Source organism: Amphiprion ocellaris, chromosome 24, assembly GCF_022539595.1.
Source record: "Amphiprion ocellaris isolate individual 3 ecotype Okinawa chromosome 24, ASM2253959v1, whole genome shotgun sequence".
Taxonomy (NCBI): domain Eukaryota; kingdom Metazoa; phylum Chordata; class Actinopteri; family Pomacentridae; genus Amphiprion; species Amphiprion ocellaris.
Window position 1 is genome coordinate 1140231 of NC_072789.1, and position 27093 is coordinate 1167323.

General features: G+C 36.4%; 1 protein-coding gene across 1 annotated transcript in view; it reads left to right on the forward strand.

The window, feature by feature from the left end:
• Positions 1-21158, forward strand: part of LOC118471842 (potassium voltage-gated channel subfamily H member 7-like) — a 76584-nt gene extending 55426 nt beyond the window's left edge. The window contains exons 4-10 of the mRNA XM_055008717.1: positions 3114-3234; positions 4144-4302; positions 8762-8910; positions 12674-12949; positions 14915-15074; positions 19109-19250; positions 20889-21158. Coding sequence (XP_054864692.1) covers positions 4223-4302; positions 8762-8910; positions 12674-12949; positions 14915-15074; positions 19109-19250; positions 20889-21158 — 1077 coding nt within the window. The 5' untranslated portion in view covers positions 3114-3234; positions 4144-4222. The remainder of the gene's footprint in view (positions 1-3113; positions 3235-4143; positions 4303-8761; positions 8911-12673; positions 12950-14914; positions 15075-19108; positions 19251-20888) is intronic.
• Positions 21159-27093: the final 5935 nt, after the last annotated feature.

Genomic DNA, 27093 nt, shown 5'->3' on the forward strand with positions numbered 1-27093 from the left:
TGACATTTTTGTGACTTTTTGGGCGACATACTAAATTATGACGTTTTTGTGACATTTTGGACGACATACTAAATTATGACGTTTTTGTGACATTTTGGACGACATACTAAACTATGACGTTTTTGTCATATTTAGGTCGACATACTATGACGTTTTTGTGACTTTTTGGGCGACATACTAAACTATGACGTTCTTGTCATATTTTGGACGACATACTAAACTATGACGTTTTTGTGACTTTTTGGACGACTTACTAAACTATGATGTTGTTGTCATATTTTCGACGACATACTAAACTATGACGTTTTTGTCATATTTAGGACGACATACTAAACTATGACGTTTTTGTCATATTTTGGATGACATACTAAACTATGACATTTTTGTGACTTTTTGGACGACATACTAAACTATGACGTTCTTGTCATATTTTGGACGGCATACTAAACCATGATGTTTTGTTCATATTCTGGAAGACATACTAAACTATGATGTTTTTGTCATATTTTGGACGACATACTAAACTATGACGTTTTGTCATATTTTGGACGACATACTAAACTATGACGTTTTTGGGACATTTTGGATGACATACTAAACTATGACGTTTTTGTCAAATTTTGGACGACATACTATACTATGACATTTTTGTGACTTTTTGGACGACATACTAAACTATGACGTTCTTGTCATATTTTGGACGGCATACTAAACCATGATGTTTTGTTCATATTCTGGAAGACATACTAAACTATGATGTTTTTGTCAAGTTTTCGACGACATACTAAACTATGATGTTTTTGTCATATTTTGGACGACATACTAAACTATGATGTTTTTTCTTTTTTGTTTTTTGTTTTTTAAACTTTTTTTATAACATTTTTTTAACGGAACAACGAACAGGGGAATCGTATTCCCAACATCAACAATGATATTAGCAAAAGAAATAAATCGAAACAAACTAAACAAAAACAAAAAAAACCCAATTTATTTATATATATACATACATACATACACACATATATACACTTAAAAATACACATACAAATAAAAGAAATGAAAATAAGGTAAATTAGAGAAATAAAGACAGAGATGAGGTCTTGGGATGAATTACAAGTCTGTGCATCACAGTTACAGTGTATCACAATGACAATAGTGGTTAATTATCTATTTCAGCAGCTAAATACACACACCATTTTCTCCATCGTTTTTCCTCCCTGGTCCTTTTGGAGTCTTATGGAGTAGGTCATTTGCGCTAGAGTATGCAGCTGCTTAACAATGCTGACAAAGAGGTCTGTGGTAGGGCAATTTTTCTGGAGTCAATGTTTTGTGATGGTTTTTTTACTTGCTGCCAGCAAAATCTTAAGAAGGTAAGCATCATTTGCATTCATACCAACAGGGATGATCCCCAGATAAAGAATTATAAATGTCACACTAATATTAAAACCTAGAACTTTTGAGATGATTCCCGCTACCTTACTCCAATAGACCTGGATGATGGGGCAAGACCAAAATATATGAGTGTGATCAGCCATGACCTCTCCGCATTCCCTCCAGCAGTTGTATTGGACATCAGTTTGTTTTTATTTCTGTTTAGGAGTGATAAAGAATCTGATTAGGTTCTTCCAGCAGAAGTCCCTCCAAGTCTTTGAGTTGATGGAGGATACCTGTGTTTTCCAGGCATTCGGCCACATGTCCTGTGTTATTTCTATGTTCAGCTCTCTCTCCCATCTTTGTTTCACATAGTCTGTGGTGTCCATCTTCAAAGAGGTGAGGGCATGGTAAGGCTTGCTTACAAGTCCTTTGTTGTTGCCTGACTTATAAGCGTCCATGAATATTCGAGTGACTACTGATTGGATGCATCCCTTTATAGTTTTACAGAAAAAATCCCAAAGCTGCAAATACCGAAAGAGATCTTGTTTGCCCAAGCCATACATCTCACTAAACTATGATGTTTTGATCATATTTTGGACAACATACTAAACTACGACACTGTTTGTGAAATTTTGGACGACATACTAAACTATGACTTTTTTGTGACATTTTGGATGACATACTAAACCATGACGTTTTGATCATATTTTGGACGACATACTAAACTGTGATGTTTTTGTCAAATTTTGGACGACATCCTAAACTATGATGTTTTTGTCAAATTTTGGACGACATACAAAACTATGACGTTTTTGTCAAATTTTGGACGACATCCTAAACTATGATGTTTTGATCATATTTTGAACGACATACTAAACTATGACGTTTTTGTGACATTTTGGACGACATACTAAACTACGACGTTTTTGTAACATTTTGGACGACATACTAAACTATGACGTTTTTGTAACATTTTGGACGACATACTAAACTATGACGTTTTTGTGACATTTTGGACGACATACTAAACTATGACGTTTTTGTAACATTTTGGACGACATACTAAACTATGATGTTTTTGTGAAATTTTGGACGACATACTAAACTATGACGATTTTGTCATATTTTGGACAACATACTAAACTATGATGTTTTGATCATATTTTGGACGACATACTATACTATGACATTTTTGTCACATTTTGGACAACATACTAAACTATGACGATTTTGTCATATTTTGGACGACATACTAAACTATGACGATTTTGTCATATTTTGGACGACATACTAAACTATGATGTTTTTGTCAAATTTTGGACGACATACTAAACTATGACGTTTTTGTCATATTTTGGACAACATACTTCACTATGATGTTTTTGTCAAATTTTGGACGACATACTAAACTATGACGTTTTTGTGACATTTTTGGACGACATACTAAACTATGACGTTTTTGTCATATTTTGGACGACATACTAAACTATGACGTTTTTGTCATATTTTGGACGACATACTAAACTATGACGTTTTTGTCATATTTTGGACGACATACTAAACTAATTTTTTAGCTGAATTTTTGGATTTTTTTTCAGACAAGGAAACAATATGTTTTGGTGCCTGTAAATGAGGACAACAGGAGGGTTAACCAAAGATATCAGTGGTGATGCAGAGCTCGTCTGTTCATGATGTCTGTGACGAAACGTCCATCTCTCTCCATCTTTCTTTCCCTGCAGGTCGACTCCAGAAGGAGGAGCTGCTTCAGGGGCCCCGGAGGGCGAAGGAGGCCCTCCGGCTCCGGCCCCAAACCTGACCAGCAACAGACGCCTGCAGCAGACTCAGGCTCAGGTGGACGAGGTGAGGAACCTCTGCTGTAAGAACCAGAGACTATTCAGGATCACTGTGAATGGTTTAGGGAGGACAGCTTCATCCAGAATGGATTCAATTTAACCCTCGTGTCGTCCTGCAGGTCAAAATTGACCAGTTTTAAAGTTTGAAACTGTGGGGGAAAAAAATGTTTCTTTAAGAACATTTACAAAAAAAAAAATCAACCAAAATCCAGCAAATTTCGCTGGATTACTTTTTATTTTTATATATATATATATATATATATATATATATATATATATATATATATATATATATATATATATATATATATATATATATATATATATATATATTAAAAAAATCACTTTAGATATTTTTAGGATTTTTTTTGGAAGATTTTTACTCATTTTTTGAAAATATTTACAAGAATTTTCTTGTCAAATTTGCATTTTTTTTTTTTTTTAATAAAACTTTGAAGGGAAACTTTTATGGAATTATTGCCATTTTCTTCCTGAAGGTTTTGCAAATTTTAATACATGTGGGTAATTTTTTTTGCTGAATTTCTGGATTTTTTTCAGACAAGGAAACAAGATTTTTTGGTGCCCGTAAATGAGGACAACAGGAGGGTTAAAGGAATGAAGCTAAATGAGCTCAAAGGTTGAAGATTTGGGAAAAGACTGAAATTTTGACTTCACTTTGGATCTCTGCAGTCATTAGCTGTCATCTTGGTTACAGGTGGGATCATAATATTGCACCAGGGTTTGTGTTGTCGTACAGATTCTCTCTCAGAAAGACCAACATCTTCTTCCAGACGTCCTCCTGAGCATGAGGATGTTCCACCGTCTATACAGATTGTACAATTAAAAGTAGAACACTCTACAGGTCTAAGCTGGATGTTTACCTGACGGAGAGGCTGACGGGTGTTTTCGTCCTCAGGTGGTGGACATCATGCGTGTGAACGTGGACAACGTCCTGGAAAGAGATCAGAAGCTGTCAGAGCTGGACGACCGGGCCGATGCCTTGCAGGCCGGAGCCTCGCAGTTCGAGAGCAGCGCTGCAAAACTCAAGAACAAGTACTGGTAGAAGAACTGCAAGGTGTGTCTGTTTTATTTATAAAAATAAACATTTAATATCCGTTTCCCAAGTTGAGTAGTTCAAGGTCTGTTGTAAAGATAATAATCCAGAGATTTATTCTGTTTTTTAATGACAGCTTCCTATTCAGAGCTGCTCATTAGAAACCAAAGGACACAATCTGAATTATATTGAAACATTTTCCCATATTTATAATCTTATTTATTATGTAATTTAAATTTCAACATTTAGTTTTTTATCTCAGAACTTGAATTTTTCTTATTAAAGACCATATTTTGCATATTTTTTTAATCTTGTACATTTTAGAACAGAATTTAGTTTTGTAATTTCTAAATTGTTTGCATTTTTTTTGTCTGAAATGCTGGTTCCTCTCCTACACACTACTCTTATGAAATAGATGCTTAAACTTGGTAATATTTTCTGACAGCTCATCACACAAAGGTTGCTAGAATGTTTAAAATCCAGTGATTGTGTCTGTTTTTATAGTTTCTGGCTGTAAAATAGTGTCATTTAGGCATTAAAAAAACAGACAAGATGCCTTATTTGGCCTCAGTGACGTCTGCTTGTTTTAGTTAGGAAATGAATGCAGTAAATATTCTTTCATGCATGTCATTAGAAAAGTATTTAAAGACTCTCCAAAGTTGTTTAAATCAATCCAACTGGACTATAAGAAGGTTCCTTGAAGACATTTCACCTCTCATCCAAGAGGCTTCTTCAGTTCTGAACTGAATTTGGGAAAAGACTGAACTTCAGTTCTGAACTGAAGAAGCCTCTTGGATGAGAGGTGAAACGTCTTCAAGGAACCTTCTTAAAGTCCAGTTGGATTGATTTAAACAACTTTGGATAACCATGACCTGGATGAATGAGAAACTACACAGACATATTTAAAGACTCCTACGATACCTACAACATGTTTTAAACAGCACTGGTGGTTAAATATCTTTTTGAGAATCCATCTGGTTCACTCTAAGATCCAAACACATGCTCATCAGAGAACGGATCTTTGCATGAACCTTCTGGACTACAGGCAGTTTCTGGACATTTCTAGTTAGTTTCCATACGTGTGTCCTCGCTGTTCTGTGTAAAATTCAACCTACCGCTTCGGCCAAAAGCTCCTCCATTTCCCCCACATGTTGACTCTGCTCACCTTCCTTCCTGTTGGAGTTTTGTTTGATGGCAGCTGGAAAACCTCAAGGTCACTCACTTCTGCCACCTCCTGCTTCGGAGTGTGTGGTTGTTGATCACACCTTGTTGGTTGAGGCCACAGCCAAGCCAGATTTACCATCCATCCATCCATTATCTATACCAATACCAATCCTCATTAGGGTCATGGGGGGCTGGAGTCTATCCCAGCTGACTTAGGGTGAAGGCAGGAGACACCTGGACAGGTAACAGTCTATCACAGGGCTACATATAGAGACAAACAATCACATTCACACCTACGGACAATTTAGAATCACCAATTAACCTCAGCATGTTTTTAGACTGTGGGAGGAAGCTGGAGAACCCAGAGAAAATCCACACATGCACAGAAAGAACATGCAAACTCCATGCAGAAAGATCCCAGGAAGGCCGGGACGCAAACCAGGGATCTTCTATTAACCACTAAGCCACTGTGCAGCCCCCAGATTTACCCACTGAATCACAAGTGACAGTGGGTTTGATGCATTTTTCATAATGCTTGGGAATCTAATCTTAGCTTTTTATGTTTTTTTGTACATTTTCAAGTTCTTTAACCCTCCTGTCGTCCTGCGGGTCAAAATTCACCCGTTTTAAAGTTTGAAAATGTGGAAAAAAAATATATTTTCATAATGTAACTTCTGACATCCACATTTTCAACATTTTTGGGAAATCTTTGAACATTTTTTGGTGTAAATAAAGAAATGCTAAAAATGTTTCTTAAGAACATTCACATAAAAATCAACCAAAATCCAGCAAATTTCACTGGATTTTGGTAGATTTATATGTGAATGTTCTTAAGAGAATATTAGAAGTTTTACTGATATATATGGAATCACTTTAGATATTTTTGCATTTTGGAAGATTTTTACTCATTTTTTGAAAATATTTACAAGAACTTCTTGCCAAATTTGGGGGATTTTTTTAAAAATAAAACTTTTAAGGGAAACTTTGAATGAATTATTGGAATTTTCTTCCTGAAGGTTTTGCAAATTTTCAGAAATTTGGGGAATTTTTTTGCTGAATTTTTGGATTTTTTTCAGACAAGGAAACAATATTCTTTGGTGCCTGTAAATGAGGACAACAGGAGGGTTAAGTTCATTCATTGCTACACTTTAAAAAAGCATCAGTTCCTGAGGTTCAGTGTGAGTTGTTTCAAAATGGTCATGTTATGTTAAAAGGAGTCAGCAGAAGTGGTTCAACATCTAATTAGGATCCTCCTGGGCGACTTCCTTCAGAGGTTTTCTGAGAGGAGAACTCTCTGAAGGGATTATGTATCTCATCTGGCCTGGGAATGCCTTGGGATCCCCCAGGAAGAACTAGAAAACACTGCTGAGGAGAAGAGCATCTGGAATGACCAGTTTAGCTGCTGCCACACCGTCACAGTGAGAAAGAACAATCATTTAACCCTCCTGTTCCCCTCATTTACGGGCACCAAAAAATGTTGTTTTATAGGACCTATAGGGCCTTTATATATTTTCAAAAAAATGAGTAAAAATCTTCTAAAAAAATCCTAAAAAATATCTATAGTGATTACATATATCAGTAAAACATCTAATATTTTCTTCAGAACATACACCAAAATAATCAACCAAACTCCAGTGAAATTCACTGGATTTTGGTTGATTATTTTGTGAATGTTCTTAAGAAACATTTTTAACATTTCGTTTTTTCCACCAAAAAATGTTCAAAAATTTCCCAAAAATGTTGAAAATGTGGACATCAGAAGTTTCACTGTAAAAATATATTTTTTCTCCACATTTTCATTTTAATAAATGTGTTTAAAGTATTTTATATGTGTTTAACATATTTTATTTTAGATGTGTTTAAAGTATTTTATTTTATATGTGTTTAAAGTATTTTATATGTGTTTAACATATTTTATTTTAGATGTGTTTAAAGTATTTTATTTTAGATGTGTTTAAAGTATTTTATTTTATGTGTTTAAAGTATTTTATTTTTAATAAGTGTTTTTAATAAATATGTGTTTTCATTAAGTGTTTAAAGTGTTTTATTTTTTATAAGTGTTTAAAGTATTTTATTTTTAATAAATATAAGTAAAGTGTTTTTAATGTGTTTAAAGTATTTTTTGTAAGTGTTTAAAACACTTAACAAGTTTAAAATATATATAAGTGTTTAAAGTATTTTACTAGTTTAAATATTTAAGTGTTTAAAATACTTAACTAGTTTAAAAATATATTTAAGTATTTTAAAGTGTATTAAAAATATGTAAGTACTTTTCTTTGAATACATAGTACATGAAGTTGAACTGTGGCAGTCATGCCAAACCTGCAGACTTTGGGTTGCCAACTGTTCCTCCATCTGTCTGAGCTATTCCTCCAGCAGTAGGTGCTGGTGTCTGAATGTTTGCTTACTATACTAAGTGACGAAGCGTTTTTGTAAAATTCTAGTCGGTCACTATTTGGAGCTCCATAACCGCCCCCTGATGTCTCTCAGAAACGCCGGGGGGAAGAAGAAGAATAGCTCAGGTAGATGGAGGAACGGTTGGGAACCCAGAGGCTACTGATAAGTAACTGACTTTTTTACAATGAAAAGAGTATGATTTTTAATTATTGACAATTAGCATTAAAGAGTATGATTTTAACGATAAATTTTAATAATTATAAGAGTACGTTTTGTATTAATGTCAATTAATATCAATAAATTAGAATAAATATGAGTAACTGACTTTTTAAGTATTTTAAAGTTTTTAATAAGTGTTTATAATAAATAGAAGTGTTTAAAGTATTTTGTTTTTAATAAATATGTGTTTTTAATAAGTGTTTAAAGTATTTTATTTCCCATTTTGGTTTGGTGGTGGTGTTCAAAAGTATTTTTTTTATTGAGAATTTGTGAAAAACAATGCTTCATGAGCCAAAATCCAGCCCTTGGAAAACAAGCTTCTAGGCCAGCTCTATTAGCTAGTCCGGTTTTCCACTAGGGGTCCTATCCCAGGACTGAAAGTCATTTTAGAGTTATCACAGAATCCTCCTAAACCTTAATGACTGTTCACGCTCAGTGATTTACTTCAACTGACAACAGCCGTACGTTGACACCGTTTTGGTTTCAGGCTGTCCGCTGCTTCAATCACTGACCAGTCTTTTCACACTCTCAGTTTAACACATTCACACTTTTGTAAGTTTTTAGTGTTTCTAGCTTAGGGCTTCCCTCCCCTATGTAAGTTTTCAGCTTCTCTTAGCTCAGGGCTTCACTTTCCTAATCAACGCTTTTTACACTCACTCAGTGTTTGGTGCAGTACCTGTCGCTCTTCTCTTTTGTTCAGATGCCGTCAACCTGGAACCACGCGGAGCCTGAACGGGGTTTTACCGGCCGTCGTGGAATTCAAACACGGAGGTCTTTCATCCCCGAACCCAGTTCCAGGGGGCTGTGCACAGACTTTGGTCTCCCTCAAACTGCTCCTTAGGGTCCCAGGTGTTATTGGCATCCGGCTCGAAGGACCAAGTTTATGTTTATGAAAAATACACATGCTCAGCACAGGAAGGAAAGACAGTACTCATGAGCTCAGATCTTTTACTTGCCGCAAGGGGAGATAAAGACGTATGCACCACTGCTTACAGCCTTCCTTCTCTGAAGAGTCTGTATCTCCTCTGCGTCTTTTATTTAGTTTCAACCAGTCATGTAACATGGGGCGGCATCATGCGTCAGCATAAGATATGTTTAACAGAGAAAGTGTCAGAGAAATTGTCACTTGCATTATCTTATCATATGGAACACGTAAACCCTGTTCTCATGTTTCTACTGTGAGTACATACAGATTACAGTTAGAATGTACATGTACTTCTCAACAAGAAGTGCTTACATATGCATAGAGATACCTTTACAGTCATTCAATGATAACCACAATGAACATTCTTCAGTGTGCAATCCATTGTTCACTGACCCTTTCATTATCCCAGAATGTATTTGTACACAAGCTATAAAACAGAACAAAACATCCGTGTACTTTAGTAGTGCATCAATGGTGTGTTTTGATACCATTTGTATGCTTTGTGCAGGCTGTGGAGGATCCTCCCTGATGATGAACACAGCCATTGTGGAACTCTCAAGCTCTGTTTCAGCTTCATCCTTCTAGACAACCTGAAAACAGACAAGATTTATTACAAAGTTATTCTGATGAATCTTAATGTGTAAAAAAGGCTACAGTAACAATAATCAATAGAGTAGCCGACTTTAATAGCTAATATGCATATTCCAGTTGCACAACTGGACTGAAAATGCATAACAAAACTTTAAGATATAATTGTGTTCATGTGACGCTTTTAATTGTTATGAACAATGAAAGAAAGAGATGAGTAAATGAGTGAAGCCACCAGACATGATTGTGATTTTGTAATGCAGAAAGACAATGAGTTACAAGGCAAACTCTTTGAGACAAATAGGGCAAGACAAAGCCTTCTCATAGTGTGGTCAAGTCTGCCTTGGACCAAAAAGAGGCCGAAAACCAAGGCTAAGTGAAGTACTAGAGACAGAACTTCAGGCAGAGATTAATGCTCCTAGATCAGAATCTGAGAAAGTCTGCAGAATGACTATAAGATGACTGAAGGAAGAAGCCATTATTGAGGCCTGCAAACATCCAAAAACACCTAAAATTTGCCAGGGAGCACAAACACTGGTCTGTAGATGACTGGAAGAAGATACTACAGATGGACAAGACCAAATCTGAACTCTTCTTGCCCTCAGAAAAGCTGGAGAACGTTTTGATACTAGATGCATTACATGCAGTGAAACACGGGGGAGATTATGGCATGGGCAAAATCCGTTAAAACTGATGGTATCATGAACAAGCATGTCTGCCACAACATCTTGGTGCATCATGCCCTTCTGGATTAAATCTGATTGGTCGTGGGCTCATATAACAACAAAACAATGACCCCAATGCAGAGACTACTGGACCAAGAAAAAAGAATCTGGAGTTCTGGAACTGATGGACTGGCTTAAGTCAAAGTCCAGACTCGGGGGTACATACCTGAACAAGAACACTGACCATCTCCTGGGTCTTCTCTCTGACAACTCATTTGCTGTGGTGCTTGTCCTAAAAAAACAAAACAAACACAGCACTATGATTACATTACAGCTGTAAGTGTAAGGCCAAAACAACCCAACTCAATTGTCTCATTCATTTGATCTTTTGAAGAAAATGTCTAAAAGTGGCAAATCATTCACAACATGGTACTTGCCCATATACCATCAGAATCCTTTATTTCTTTCTGTTCAAAGAAATTTTTCTATGTCATTGAACTCTGACGATTTCTGCATAAATATTTGTTTTGTACAAACACAAACAACACAAACTACTGTGACATGTTTCAAGTAGTCTTTTGACGTCAAACTTTGATTACAGTTCCATGAGACGTTTAAATGTCGTCGGTTCAGTTTGTGAGGATGGCTGATGAAATCTGGACAAGTGGGTCAAAAGTGCCAAGTCTAATGCCTGTGTTCAAGTTTATAATGTTTAAGAAGCTCAGTCCATGCAGAAGACCCATGTTACTCATTTTCATCAGGATCATACATTTTGCATATTATTTATAAAGGAAGACAGCACCTATTAAACTGAGTAGTTAATTACATGAAGTGTGTAAACTTGTAACTTGTATGTACTGAATTTCTATTTAGGGTTGGCCATTCATATTTAAACATGCCAACAAATAATAGTCATTTTGTATGTGTGTGTGTGCGACCTATGAAATTACGAAATTACCCAGCCAGACTGGAACGGTGAACAGAAACACCACACCTGCAAATACAAAGGAAAGTTTGGCATTTTTAAAACAGAACACTGTCTGTCTCTAATCACTTCGAGTTCAATTAAGCACTATGTAGACACGAACATTATAATACTGTAGTTGTTCTTGAATGTATGTGAGCACAAGATAACCTCAGCAACAATTTTTGAGATAACCATCTTAGCAAACTTGTCAGTAGAGCCAAGTAATGGCAGGCGAACTGATGTGGCGTGATATAACACTATCAAGTCAAACAGCAGGTTTAAACTGAAAACCACAATTTACCATTAGACCAGTGAAAATATATCGGTGTATGTCGATTAAAAAAAAGTCATCATAGTATATTATGTAGTAGGTCTTTAAAAAAAAAAAAAAAAAAAAAAAAAATATATATATATATATATATATATATATATATATATATATATATATATATATATATATATATATATATATACAGGGTCGCTAAAGCCTGGACTCATAGGAAATCTCAATAATTATATATATTTTTCTGCCTCCACAGATTAAATATGTCTTTGTCTCAAGAAGAAACAGTTGAATGGACATATGGAAAGATAGCAGATGAATTCCACTTGGCTTTTCTATGGTGTCCACTGAGAAATACCAGTTCAACTCTTTCTTCTTTCAACAAAGCCACGTTTAATCTGTGGAGACATTAAAAAATAATAGGTAGGGAGGTTTCCTGTGTGTCCAGACTTTAGGGACACCCTGTTGTATGCCACCTTAAAAATATGTCAGTGTTGCTCAAAAAAAGATCATTATAGTATGTACATAGAAAAACAAAATGGTGTACTATGTCTTTAAAATAAAAGTCATTGCCATCAGTCATCAAGGTATAGCATATGGATTAAAAAAAAAAGATGGCCAGGCAATACAGAGTATTTAGACTCATTCACAGTAGACTTTGCTCAATCAACCCTGATTTTCCTGAGCTTCCTTTTAAATCACCCCCTTCAGGACCTGTGTGTTGTGGTTAAAACAGCTCAGACAAACAGCAGCCTCCTGCCCTCAGGCAGCTGTTGTAATTTGACTTGGAGACAGCGCCTCCACACCACAGCACTCAGCAGTTTGGCTTCGATTCAGGCAAATCTAATTGGTCACCATGGCTACGAGCTGTCTGAATACTGTCGCCATCTCCCACTGTAACACAGAGTGAGCGGGGAGGTAGCTAACAGTCCATTAATCAGGTGTGCAGATTGAGATTTCAGCTCAGTTTAAAGAAGCTAAAAAGCTAAAGGTTTATTCATTCAGTTAGCATTTTAAACATGTCTGACTCAAATTTTTTTCAACACCGTTTGTCCTCACCTCAACCCTGAAGCAAAGCACTGTTGTCAAAGTTAATGAGGCAACCCTGGCGTCCCCAGAGGAAGACTTTGGGGAGAAGTCAGCATTCCCCCAGCAGACTTCCTGATTAGTATTTCTTTCCGTAGGCTCCCACGGCAACGACCCAGCGGCCGCCTACAGCGACGCAAAGCAGGGGAGGCAGATGTACGTCTCCTCAGCAGCTGAGGAGAGGAAAGAGTCTGCCGAGGAGGAAGAGGAGGAGGAGGATGAGGAGGAAGACAGGGAGGAGGAGGAGGAGCAGAGACCCTTGTGTTCTGGTGTCCTGGGCTACCCGGTGGTTAGGGACCACACTCTGGGCCTCGGACTGAGCAGCACACCAGATGAACCGGCTGGAGACAACACGCACAACCAGGAATATAAAGGTGACACAAGCATCCTAGTTAGTTACTTATCTACATCTTTGTTCTGTCTTTTTATTTACTATCAAGCCATTTATTTTTGGCTCATTTTGAACCCAAACATCACAAGACAACTGATTAAAACAAACTAAACACAACAGAAGTGAGAAAATATATCACATCTACAATTAAGAAAGTTTTACTCTAGAATGGTAATTGACTCAGAAGAATTTTTAAAAAATCCTTCAGCCCAAAAGGAAAACTGTCACACCAATCTAAATCTAAATAATCTAAATCAGGGGTGTCAAAATCATTCTAGTTCAGGTTCCACATTCATCCCAATTTGATCTTAAGTCATTTCCACATTACAACTTACGATCATAGAATGTCTACAAAGGAACACAACATTTAGTCACAGCTATCTGGAACTGAACAATATAGTATTTACCTTTATAATCAAAATGACCAAAAAAAAAAGACAAAAAATAACAAAAACAAGACAAAATATTACAAAAATGAGACACAAAATGACAAAATGAGACAAACATGACACAAAACAAAAAGGTGACAAAAAATTAGACAAAGAAGTTATAAAGAGACAAAAAACCACAAGAGACACAAAAAGGAAACAAAACGACAAAAGCATGAGACAAACAAGTCAGACAAAAAAAACAAGACAAAATGACAAAAATGAGACAAAACATGAAACAAAACAAAAAAACAAAAAATTAAATACAAAAGTTATAAAGCGACAAAAATAAGACAAAAAAAATCCACAAATGACACAAACAAGACAAAGAATCCAAAAATGAAACAAAAACATAGACAACACAAGCGAGACAAAAAGGAAACACAAAACGACAAAAACATGCGACAAATGACAAAAGTCAGACAAGACAAAATATTACAAAAATGACACAAAATGACAAAAATGAGATAACACGAAACAAAACAAAAAAAGAAGAGAAAAAATTTGACAAATAAGTAAAAAAGCTACAAAAAAATGGACAAAAACAAAAAATTACTCAGATGAAAAAAACACACAAAAAAACAGACCAAAAAACACAAGCAAGACAAAAGGGAAACAAAATGACAAACTAGAAGTAAAACAAAAACGTGAGAAAACGACGTCAGACAAAAAAAAACAACAAAAACAAGACAAAATATTACAAAAATGAGACACAAAATGACAAAAGAACAATGAACAATCTAGTATTTTACTTTATGATCAAAACAACTTGTCAAGTATCTAGAAATGATTTTAAATTTATAGTTTTACTAATTTACAATCTGCAGTTAATGTCTTCTCTGTAATTTTTACACTTTGAGGGCTGGATTGGACCCTCTGGATGACCGCTTTTGGCCCACGGGCCTCATGTTTGACACCCCTGATCTAAATCTTCACATATGAAGATTATATCCACTAACTGTCTCTGGGTCACAGGTTTTGATTGTAGCTTGAGACCAAACAAAAAGAAAAATCTCACTGGAAACATGAGGATACATCATGTTGTGGACATGAGTGTGTCTGCTGTGAATAATGTCTCCTGCTGCTTCATGTTTGCAGTTTGACCTCATATGACCTCCTGTCTGAAAAAGCCACTGTACCGTCACCTTAAATCCCCCAGAAATCATTCCAACAGCACACAATAACCTTTGAGGTAGGACTCCCTTGTGTTTCAACTCTGCGTCATTCTGCTGAGATGGGGAAACTGTGTCAGCATGTTGATTTGATAGTAATATCCCATAATTCAGCTGTTACAGCCATAAGAGGATTGCTGCCAAAGCAGAGATCAGAGTGATATTGATTCCTATAAACAGCTCGGCAAGCGCGACGTACAGCAAGCCAATTTAATATCCAGTCCGACCTTAAAGGAGAGGAAGAAAAATTCCACCAGCAGGGTCGAGTATCAGGCACAACATGAGAAGATGCTTCCCCTGAGGCACTGTTCTAATAACATCATGTGTGTCGGTGTTTTTACCTTCCAGAGCTCCACGTGGACGAGTGGGTCCACCAGCACCCCGGCGACAGCATGGAGGAGTTGGCCCAGTGTCAGGAGACGCCAGCCGGGGAGGAGGACAGTGATACGGATCTCACCTATGGAGAGGTGGAGCAACGGCTGGACCTGCTGCAGCAACACCTGAACAGGTGAACAGAGGCCTGAAACAAAACATCAAACACAAGTTACTTTTACTGCATTAGGTTAGAAACAAATCTAATGCGACTCCTCAATTCTAGGAATTAAAGTGTCTGAACCCAGAGCACTTTCTGTTCCTTTCCAGTTCCTGTTGTCCATTTTTTTTCCCCTCACTCTAAAGTCCTGCGTCTCTATGGAAACACCACAGCCAAGGATAAAAGTAGAGGGAACTCAGTAATGTGCTGAATGTCACAGTTAGGACGCTAAAATCTAATCCAAAAAAAGGTACATTAATTGTAATACATATATACAAAGTTGTTAACCCTGGAGGAAAAAGATGAGTCTACATACAGGATAAGGATACTTTACTAATTTTTAATTTGTTTGTGTAAACATAGAATGCAGTTTTGATAAAATACCTCAGTTTGAAGCTCAGATTTGGTTCATTTTCCCGTCACACATGAAGTTTAGAAAGTAATTTTGACTTGTTAACCCTGTAAGACCCAAATATAGAAAAAAAAAGCCAAAAAATAAATTTAAAAATATGTATATATATATATATATATATATATATATATATATATATATATATATATAAAAATAAATAAACACAGATATTGAGGAAAATGAGCAAAAAAAATACACACACACACACACACACACACACACACACACACACACTAATATAGGAAAAAATGAGCAAAAATAATATAAATTTATAATAGAAAATAATATTTAAAAAATTAAACCAATGTATTTCTGCAACAGTGGGCTTTACAGGGTTAAAAATTATTATTATTATTATGGATTTACTTTATTCATAGACCCTTAACTAAACTGATTCAGTCCCGTTCTAAACATCAATACGATCGATGCTTGTAGGTTGCTGCTTTGATTCTGAAGACGAAAAGAAAATAAATAAAAAGTAGAATCCATCCAAAATGATCTTGGTCAACGAATCAAGCTTAAAGATGGAGACACAATATGCGAGACATAAATATACAAAAAAGCACGCCCTTACCAAAAATACCATTTGGAAAATATTGGATATGGAGTTTGATATTGCTTGTGCAAGAATGATCTGCTGCAGAAAGAAATCTGTGGTTGCATCGAAGACTAGAGTGGTTTGGAACGGTCATTTGAGGTGTGGTGGTTTGTCTGGATCTGGAAGAGTTGTATTATAGTATTCCCCTAATATTAATATTATTATACTTCAATTTTGAAGCATAATAACTCAGTCTATAAGGATCTATGTAACTGAAATGCACCTAAACATCAAATAAATGTTAAATTTACTCAAATTAAGCTAAAACCACCTTTGGGATCATCTTTCCAGTCATACTTGTTTCACAGTTTGCCACACAAATTCCACAATTGTGCCTGTAATTGGCAGAAAACTTCCAGCAGTGTATGAAGCAGGTTTGTGCAGAGAGAGGACCGTGTGAGCAGCTCGTGAGATTCTCGGCTGGTGCACGGATACAAATGAGGGGGAGGCAGACAGTCAGCAGCTGTCTATTTATAGCCACAGCCACGAGCTGCAGACACGTTGCAAAGACCTGACGTCATCCTGGGAGGTTCAGATGCTGGATGTCACGGTGAAGTTGCACAAATGCTCCTTATTCAGAAATGTTCCCCAACTTAGTGAGCTGAGCTATAATGACGTGTTAAAGTTTCCCGAGGAATCAGCTCATCTGATTCAGTGTCATCTGTCATATTTTGTTTCTCGCTTTTGTCATTTTGTGTCTCATTTTTGTCATATTTTGTCTTGTTTTTGTTTTTTGTTTTTTTTTTGCCTTTTTTTGTCTGATTTTTGTCGTTTTGATCATGAAGTAAAATATTATATTGTTTAGTTCCAAGATACCGTTGTTGTGTGCCTTTGTAGACACTCTCTGATCTGGAAGTTGTAATGTGTAAACAATAAACTGAGGCTGAATATTGTTGAAATTGAACTTATTTTTCTTCAGAAATTCCAGATTGTTCATGATGTTTTGTAAAAAGATAACTCCTTAAATGTGAACATTTCAAAATATACCTTTTTGCACTGAAACAAAGTGGAAACATTTAGAGTTGTGGTTATTTATCGTTTATTATGCTGTGATTTTACTGTTCCAACCACTGGAGATCAAACTGGGCTGAATGTGGAACCTGAACTAAGATGAGTTTGACAACCCTGGTTGTAGAGGATCTCAGAAGCTCTAGGAAAACAGAAATTTGAATTTAAGAACATTTTCAAGAGATGTGAATATTTTGGGACATGGCAGACTAATTAATTAAACAGCTGCTAGGAGGTACTTTATGCTTCCATTTCAGTGTATTTGATTTATTCTACTACTTTATTTACCAGCTACTTTGCACAATTATAACACGATATCAAATGCAGTGATTAAAATCAGCTTCAATAACATAATGCTGCTCATGCCTTAATGCATGCTTGGGTTGCTTAAAGAACTTTTTGCGAGTAAGTGAATGCAGAACTTTAAATTTGCATATAGTTGTGAGGAAACTGCATTCAGTATCTGCATTTCAGAAGCACTGAGCCACTATACAGGGAGGGCCAGAAGTAGTCTTACACTTATCAGCCACTGAACCTGTGCTTTCAGAGTTATTTCCTATGTGATAAATTGCCTGATGTGAAGGTGGGGAGTGTTAAAGTCTCCCTACCATGATGTCACACGTGCTCAGCAGCTTCACACTCTTGGTTTTGCCTTTGCTTACAATCCGGTAAAAAAAAAGAAAAAAAAGAAAATATCACAAAAATTGAAACCAAAATTGGAAGGAATTGCTCAATAAACATTTCCAAAATGTGAATAAAGGATATGGAATACTTGCTTTGGAATTATGGTTTGGATAAATTAGAGCTAAAGCCTACATTCTGGCCCACCCTGTATTACTCCCTATACTGTTGAACATTTATGCAGTTGTAAGTTCTAAGTCTCCCCCTAGTGTTACATTTTAGCACCAGCATCTATCTATTACAACCACACCCGCAAAGGAAATCCTCTGAATTTATCAATGCTGTCATGCACTGAATGCACGTAAAATCTGTTAATCCACTCATTTCATTGTCATAATTTCTGTTTCTGAGAAAAATATAAATCATGACATAACTATAAGGGTTGACAATCAGATAAAGCTTAAGTAATACTTAAGTTTATTTTTGCTTCTTAAATGTTTGTACTATCCTCAAAAAAAATGGTGTTTCCAACAGTATAATATATAAAATTTGCACTGATGGGACAGTGAGGGATTTGACAAGAGCATTTTAATCATCTGTTGTGATGATCAGCATCGTTTATGCTTTTAAACTCTTATATGTGTTCAGCAGCAGCCAACTAGAAGACTTAATTAAAGATGGTCATCAAGACTATTAAACATCTAAACCAGCAGGGTCAAACTCATCTTAGTTCAGGTTCCACACTCAGCCAGTTTGATCTCAGTGACCAGTAAAATCACAGCATAATAACCTAGAAATAACCACAACTCCTAATCTTTCCTTTGTTTTAGTGCAAAAAAGTTTAATTAGGAAAATCTTCACATTTAAGGAATCATCTTTTGACAAAACATCATGAACCCTAAAACTTCTGAAGAAAAATAAGTTCAATTTCAACAACATTCAGCTCAGTGTATCGTTTACACATTACAACTTCCAGATCAGAGTGTTTTTCTAAAAAGGCACAAAACATGTAGTCACAGGTATTTGGAACTGAATAATACAGTATTTTACTTTATGATCAAAACAACAAAAGTCAGACAAAAATCAAGACAAAATATTACAAAAATGACACACAAAATGACAAAAGAACAATGAAACAATCTAATATTTTACTTTATGATCAAAACAACTTGTCATGGGTCTAGAATTATTTTAAAATTATAGTTACTTTGAGGGCCGGACTGGACCCTCTGGAGGGGCCGGTTTTGGCCCGCGGGGCCGCACGGTTTGACACCCCCTGATCTAAATAATCAACACTCACCTGGACTCCCACTGGACCAGAAGGATGTACGTCACTCGTGTCGTTTCATATTTTGCTCTTCTGTCCATCAGACTGGAGTCCCAGATGACTGCAGACATCCAGGGCCATCCTGCAGCTCCTCCAGCGACAGACCACGGCCGGCCCCCACCCGCCTACAGCACTGTCACCTCCAGCCCCGAAGTACCAGAGGCCGGCCATCAGGGTCCAGCCGGTGTCGGAGCTCTAGCCTGGTCCAGCTCCACCTCGGCCCCCAGGTACACCACACACTCATCTTTCACTGCACATACACCTGGCTCAGAATGCCACGAGACACACCAGTACACCATTAAAGCTTAGATTTATTAACTTCAATCATAACCAAATCCCAGAAGAATAAATAAAACACCGTAACCAAACCAGAGTGTTACCTGTGCAGGGAAGCAGAGAGTGAGTACTACCACAGGTTTCTCCTAATTCCACTAATCAGTCCCTCCACAACCAATAAAAACTACAGGGGAATAACTTAATGAGCTATACATGATCACATCTGCTCTGGATGTACATTTTGTACAACACTTGACACAAATTCAGTTCTGTTTTGCATTAAGTCATGCTTCCCATGTAGTTTCACATGTTTAATCAATTTAACAAAACAGCCAATCAAGATTAACACCAAACATGAGGCTATGAAGTTATTTCCAATGTGCAGATTTTAAGCTGGGAAGCACTGTTAAGACAAGATAAACTATATCAGAATAAATTTATGAGAGTCAAACTCATCTTAGTTCAGGTTCCACATTCAGTCCAGTTTGATCTCCAGTGGGCCGGGACCAGTAAAATCACAGCAGAATAACCTGTAAAAAAAACCACAAATCCAATATTTCCTTTGTTTTAGTGCCAAAAAAGTACATTCTGAAAATGTTCTCACTTAATGAATGATCTTTTTACAAAATATATGAACAACCTGAATTTTGTTAGGAGAAATAAGTGCAATTTTAACAATATTACGCCTCAATTTATCATTTACACATTATAACTTCAGACTACAGTTTTATCTACAAAGACACAAAACATTCATTCTCAGGTATCTGGAACTAAACATTTAGTGTTTTATTTTATGATCAAAACAACTTGTCAACATCTAGAAATTATTCGAAAATTTGAAGTTTATGTCTTCTCTGTAATTTTTGCACTTTTAAAAGCCATCCAAAGCCAAAAATAAATAAATAAATAAATAAAAGCCATCCCATGGGATGGCCGTATGTACGACACCCCTGGTTTAAACTATTTTTTTGTAGTTTCTTGAATATAATTTTTTGCGACATTTAGTGGCGCAAATGATTAACAAAGAAAATGGCCATGAGATTAATCACCAAATAATCATCAATATTAATCATCCTCATATAGTAATAATCATTTTTTAGAGGTGAGGTGAAGATAACATAACGCTAGTATGATAACAATTTACAGCCATTCAGTGGATGTGGAATAAGGAGAACCTGATGCAATATGTACTGTTTAATTTGTTGTCTGTTGGCCTTCAGAGTACTCTACTGTTCAAAGTCTGGAGTCACTCAGAGAATGCCCTTATTTTTTGAAAGAAAAACTTTTTTTTTCAATGAAGATACCATTAAATGAATGATAAATCAGTGTAGACATTGTTAAGTGGTAAATGACTATTGTAGCTGGAAATGTTTCATGGAATATCTCCATAGGGATACAGAGGAACATTTCCAGCAACCATCACTCCTGTGTTCTAATGCTACATTGTGTTAGCTGATGGTGTTGAAAGGCTCATTGATGATTAGAAAACCCTTGTGTAATTATGTGTGGTGTGTTTTTGTGACACTCACTGTGTTCTGTCGCCCTCAGAGTCCTGCTTCAGAGACGGGCCCCAACAAATCCAAAGAACCCTCCCCAGTCCTCCTCCACACAGAGACTCTTCCAGATGGGAACTTTACTGGAAGCGAGGCCGAGCAGAGACAAACACTGAATGCCGTGGACTCGGCAGAGCAGCAGCACCAACAGCTGCCGCCAAGGTTCCCATCAGGCCGGCAAGCTTCTCTCCCCGATGTCCCCAGCAGCTCAGGAATGTTGGGACTCCACAGGCCAGTGTCTGACCCGGGGCTTCCAGGAAAGTAGGCCCCTTCCTACCCAAAAACCCTTCGACGATGACCTGAAGGTCTCCTCTCCAGCTTGACTCAGGGTCTACGAAAGAGACTGATTATGCAAAGGATAAAAACTGTAGACTTTCTTCCATTCCTTTTGAAGAAAACCTCCCAGCACAAACCCGTCCCTCCGCTCTGATATTGATGTATAAAATCATTTATACAGAGGTATTTATAAAACTATATTATTAACATATATGTAAAGTCATCATTTACTGTGTACATACTTCCAATAGAACACTGCCAGCAACACGAGGCACCTATGTGCTTTTTCTAAAAAATATGCAATGATTTGGGTTCTCATGGTTTTCTTTGTTTGTTGCACGTTCCTCACCAGGCGATCAGGTGTGATCTTTGCATGCTCACAGGACTACTGTAGCTATCAAGTCTCCTTTTCTACTACTCCCCTCTTCATGGGGAACAAAGCTACTTGAAACTCTTTCGAAGCATTTCTGCTATTTCACTTCACAGCTTTTAAAGCTCCTACTTTATCAGCAAACAAAATTGACGCAGCCACAAACTTACCAAGAGACCTGTCTGTATATTTAGCGTGCCTACTGTACACCACATTGCCATGACAGATGAAAACCCACTTCTTATTCAGCTAGAAATACTGGACAGTGTAAAAAATGATATCCCATAGCACAGCGACAACTTCTGTCAGTCTTTGAGAGCAATAATGACGAGCCCAATACAGGGAAATACACTGATCTGTGTTTACTTCTAGGGTTAAATACGCTGTGGAAGTAATTTTACAAAACCTGAGCCGAAGATAAAAAGATGCTGTGGATTCATTGGCAAGTGAAATTAACTATAATAAAACACTGAACAGGGCGAAACACCAACCAACATGGGTCAAGTTGTAAAAACAGGTCAACATACTGTAGCGACCCTCTGTGATGAATGAGTGAGACTTTATCTGGTTTTCTGGTCGTTATTGAAACTTTCACACCTTGTTAAGTTACTTCCAATCATGAGACCAACTTTTAGTGAACTAAAAATTCATCACATATCAAAAGTTGCCATGGCTATACAGCTATTTGGTCGCGCAAAATCTCTACCTGGCTTGATTTAAACATCCAAATTCACTTCAGAGTGCCCGTATCGATGTCATCTATGGGTCTTTCCATTTACACCTTGCTATTTTGTCATGTTATCGTAAAAAAAACCATGTATTTGTCATTTGGGTCACAGAGAAAGTCCGGTCTCCTGCCTCACACATTAAACATCTAACTGTAAAACTGCTGGACAGGAAGCAACACCCTGAATCACCTTCACAGCTGGTGGGAGTCTTCAAGGTTCCATTCTGTTGCATGCTTTAGGTCTTCCATTATCCTTTCAAAACGTACAATTTCCTGAGTTACTAACAAAACATCATCAGAAAACTACACAAAAAGATGTTTTTTTTTTTCTTGTGTTTTAGGCTGAGGACACAGCTCAGCCTTCGACAGCCGTAGCTCTTTTTGCCTGCTCTAGCCTTTTACGATATGACATCAGCCCGACGCACAGACAACCCTGCTCTCCTCCGTGTAAATGTTTCTAGATTGAACTGCATGATGAAAATGAATTAGTCCTTTTAGTTTTCTTGCTACATAACCTCCAAGATGAGCTCACGTATTGCATGGAGACTGCACTTGGCTCAATTATAAAAAGGTCTCGACCAAGCCTGTGTATTGAACATGTAAGGTAAGCACATAACACATCCACAAAGATTTAGAAAAAAAATCTGTTTAGACCTATTTTCCTAAAACAAAGTATTTAATTTGCCCTTATTTTTATATGTACCTTATTTGTTTTTAAAAACAAAACTTGCTCTTCGAATGCTGTGGACCTGCTTCCAGGATGATGATGATATAGCCTCTCAATGTAGCAAGCAGGACCTGCGAGACAGACAACACTTAAACCCAGGTGTTGCGCTGACTACATGCTGTTTCATTAGTTTGTCTTGATTTGATATTGCACACTGATATGATTTCTGCAGTTTCAACACGGACTTTTCCCTCTGGATTCACACAGCGGGTTGAAACAGGCGAGGTTTACCGTCCTCCGAAGCAAGCCCTGTGACTCCTAACCCTTAGGTAGAACATGTAGAGCTGATCAAATGCTGAAAATCTGATTTGTTTCTTCAACAAGAGCTGAAAAGAGGGAGATAGTGTGAGGAGAAGAGAGGATAACATTCAAGAGAAAGCTTTTCTTTACAGGACAACACCATCGTTTCCAGCAGAATAACGCCTCTCTTTTCTTTTACAAGCTTTCTCCTTGAGCACAGATGTATAACAAAAGTTGCTGAAGCCTACCTTGACATGTCCAGCGCCTAAAAAAAAGGAAAAAAAAAAAAGTCGTCCACTGAACTTTCATGGGATTTGCAAACTTTTGCACAGAGATTAGAAAACTCGCTGTACTGGCTATAAATGTCACTTTTTAAAACCTAGTGCTGTTCACAATTGTTTTTATGCATTTTTTTAAATGTTTGCCACTGTATTTTATACAATGCAACACTTAACAGCTAATTTGAATGTTTCTGTTTCTTAACTATATTTAAAGAAATAAACTATATTGTGTTAAATAGACTGGGGGAAAATGCGCAATTGTATTAACGAATAAACAGAATGGCATACTGATTAAAAGTGTGTTTAAAAGGGTATTTATTGTGAGTAACAAAATATGAATTCTTTGACAACATTGGAAGTGTGGAGGTGGAAACCTGGCTGTGTTTGTACAGAAACCTAATAACTAAAATGTTTACAGCTGCAAAAATCTCAGGCACATGAACATCCTATAGCTCTGTGGAAATACTCCTAGTTCTGATTATTGTTAACAACAGCCATCAGTGTGGATTGAATTGGCTCACAGTCACTTTGGCTTTGTGATCACATCAAACTACTACGAATATAGAATCTACAGCAGTAACATTCGTGCATACCGGTCAAGCTCATAGCCATGGAATCACAGGAGTGCCATAATAAAAGATAAATCTGTTTTTAAAACAGGAAATAAATGTGTAACTATAAAGAAGCATAAATAAAAGAAGAAATTAAAAAATAAATCTGTTAAAAAAAAAAAAAAATAGGGAAATAAATGTGTAACTATGAAGAGGAATAAATTAAAGTATAAATTAAAAAAATAAATCTTTTAAAAATAGGAAATAAATGTAAATATAAAGAGGAACAAATGAAAAAAATAATTTAAAAATATGGAAATATAAAGGTAATTTTTGTCTTTGCTTTTCCCTTTTCCCTTTGTTTTTAATCTTCTGGTTTTCCAATTTGTCATTTCTTTTTCCTTTTTGCATTTGCTTTTACTTGATGGACTGAGCTGTCAATCAAAAGGGTTTGGGCAGGACTTCCTGTCCAGGGGGGAAAAAAAATACAAAAAAAACAAAGGGAAAAGAAAAGACAAAATTTACCCTTATATTTCCCTATTTTTCTATTCCTCTTTATATTTACACATTTATTTCCTTTTTTTAAACAGATTTATTTTTTTAATTTTTTTCTTTATTCGTCTTTATATTTGGACATTTATTTCCTTTTTTAACAGATTTATTTTTTTAATTTTTCTTTAATTTATTTGTCTTTATATTTGGACATTTATTTCCTCATTTATTTTTTTTTTATTTATTCCCCTTTATATTTACACATTTATATCCTTTCTGTAACAGATTTAGTTTTTATTTTTTCTTTTATTTATTCTTCTTTATATTTAGACATTTATTTATTTTTCTTTAAACAGATTTATTTTTTATTTATTTATTCCTCTTTATATTTACATATTTATTTCCTTATTTTTTAACAGGTTTATCTTTCATTATGGCACTCCTGTGATTCCATACATAACTGCCTAAAGCTAAGTTAAAGCAAATCAGCATCATCATACTGCAGTCAATCAACACATACACACATATATAGATATATATGTGTGTGTGTGTTTATGTTTTACTATATTAGAACATACATTCAGATATTACAATGGCACAACAGGTGTCTCACAGGTCAGAAGAACTGTGCACATTCCATTAAAGTCTTGCTAAAAAATCTCATTCTTCGATTCTCCCTTCTTTAAACTCTTTAAGTAGACATTTTCTATGCAGTTACACAATTTTTGCAATTGTTAAGTCATCATGTGTTACGTCACAGGCAGAATTTCAGTCAGACGTCCTCCTCATAAAGGCTTTAAAGGCAGTGACATGTAAAATATTCCCCTCTAATATGGATACATACTGTGTGTATATATGTGTGCACCGGATACATCTTCAGCACATCCCTGTGTTACATACAAGACTAAAGCGTTACACTAAGCGTTACAAGCAATGAGTACTTTCCTGACGCGACTCGCAGCCGCTCAGTCTTATACTGGCCTCCCTTTGTATTCCTGTGAGGTTCTGATCCAGAATCAGCCGCTGACTGGCACATAAACGTGCTGACCTGGTGGTGCAGTGCAGATGGCAGCACTTAGATGGCCATTGTGCACAGGATAAACTGTTAACAGGAGGCAGAGAGAGGGGAGGGGAGAGAGTAGAAGTCATTTTGGTGCAGAACAGACCCACATCTTTCACACGCTGACCAACTGCAGCAGGATCCGCAGCTCATGTCTGACATGCTGGGAACGCTTTACTGCAGCTCATTAAACTAAAACTCACTGCTAGTTGTCCTGTCCTTTAGATCCACAACAAATATCAATCAGGTGGGATCAGGAACTCAATGTAAACTACTAAGAATTTGGAAAGGGGGGAGGGGTTCTGAAGGACTGGGAGGAAAAGGTCCATCTATGCAGAACTAATTAGCTGAACTACTGTTGTAACGTCGGCCTGTTTTTTTGCGGTGCACAACAATACTCAATCTGCACTGGCCGTTTCTCAATCCCAAGTGCACAAGTCCATACTTTTGTATTCATACTTGCCAAGTACGGATATGAAAGTACAGACTCTCAAGAACATATCGTTAATGTGCAATTAGAACACCAGTGTAGTTGATGGCACCACCACCTCAGCTCATCTACTCTGATTATTTTTTACCAGGGGTGTCAAACATGCGGCCCGTGGACCAAAAGCGGCCTGCCAGATGGTCCATTTCTGGACTTTACAAAGTGTAAAAATTACAGAGAAGACATTAACTGTAAATTGCAAATTTGTAAAACTGTAAATTCTAAACTGTGAGAAGTTGTTCTGATCATAAAGTAAAATACTGGACTACTGTCACTGAATGTTGTGTTCCTTTGTAGACACTCTGTAATCTGGAAGTTTTAATGTGTAAATGATCAACTGATGCATAATGTTGTTGAAATTGAATTTATTCTTCTTAAGAAATTTCAGGATGATCATAATATGTTGTAAAAAGATAGCTCATTAAATGTTATCATTTTCATAACGTACTTTTTGGAACTAAAACAAAGGGGAAAAATTTGTGTTGTGGTTATTTATATGTTATTATGTTGTGATTTTACTGGTGCAGTTCACTTGAGATCAAACTGGCTGAATGTGGAACCTGAACTAAAATGAGTTTGACACCCCTGATCTTTCCCGTGAAAAACAAAGAAAGGGAATCAGATATAATAACACAGCCTTGCATATTAATGTTTTAAAATAAAAACTGTTTATACATCTATATGTAGATATAGAAAGTTGTATGTATGTATGTATACAAAGTTATTAGTTGAAGGTGCCGAAGTTTTTTGTCCTGACAGAAAAAGTTTGACAACCACTGAACTAACCTCCCTCATATGATGAGGTCATCGTTAACATGGAAGTAGGAGAAATTTCTGAAAACATTTCCTTCAGAATCTGGACTTGTATAGAAATCCAAACAGTTTTACTGTAAATACCCACTGGAGTCAGCTCCAATAGAACGAAGAACTAAAATAAGATTTTTGGATTTAACTGGCATATTCTGGCACAGTACAGATGTTTGCTGGAC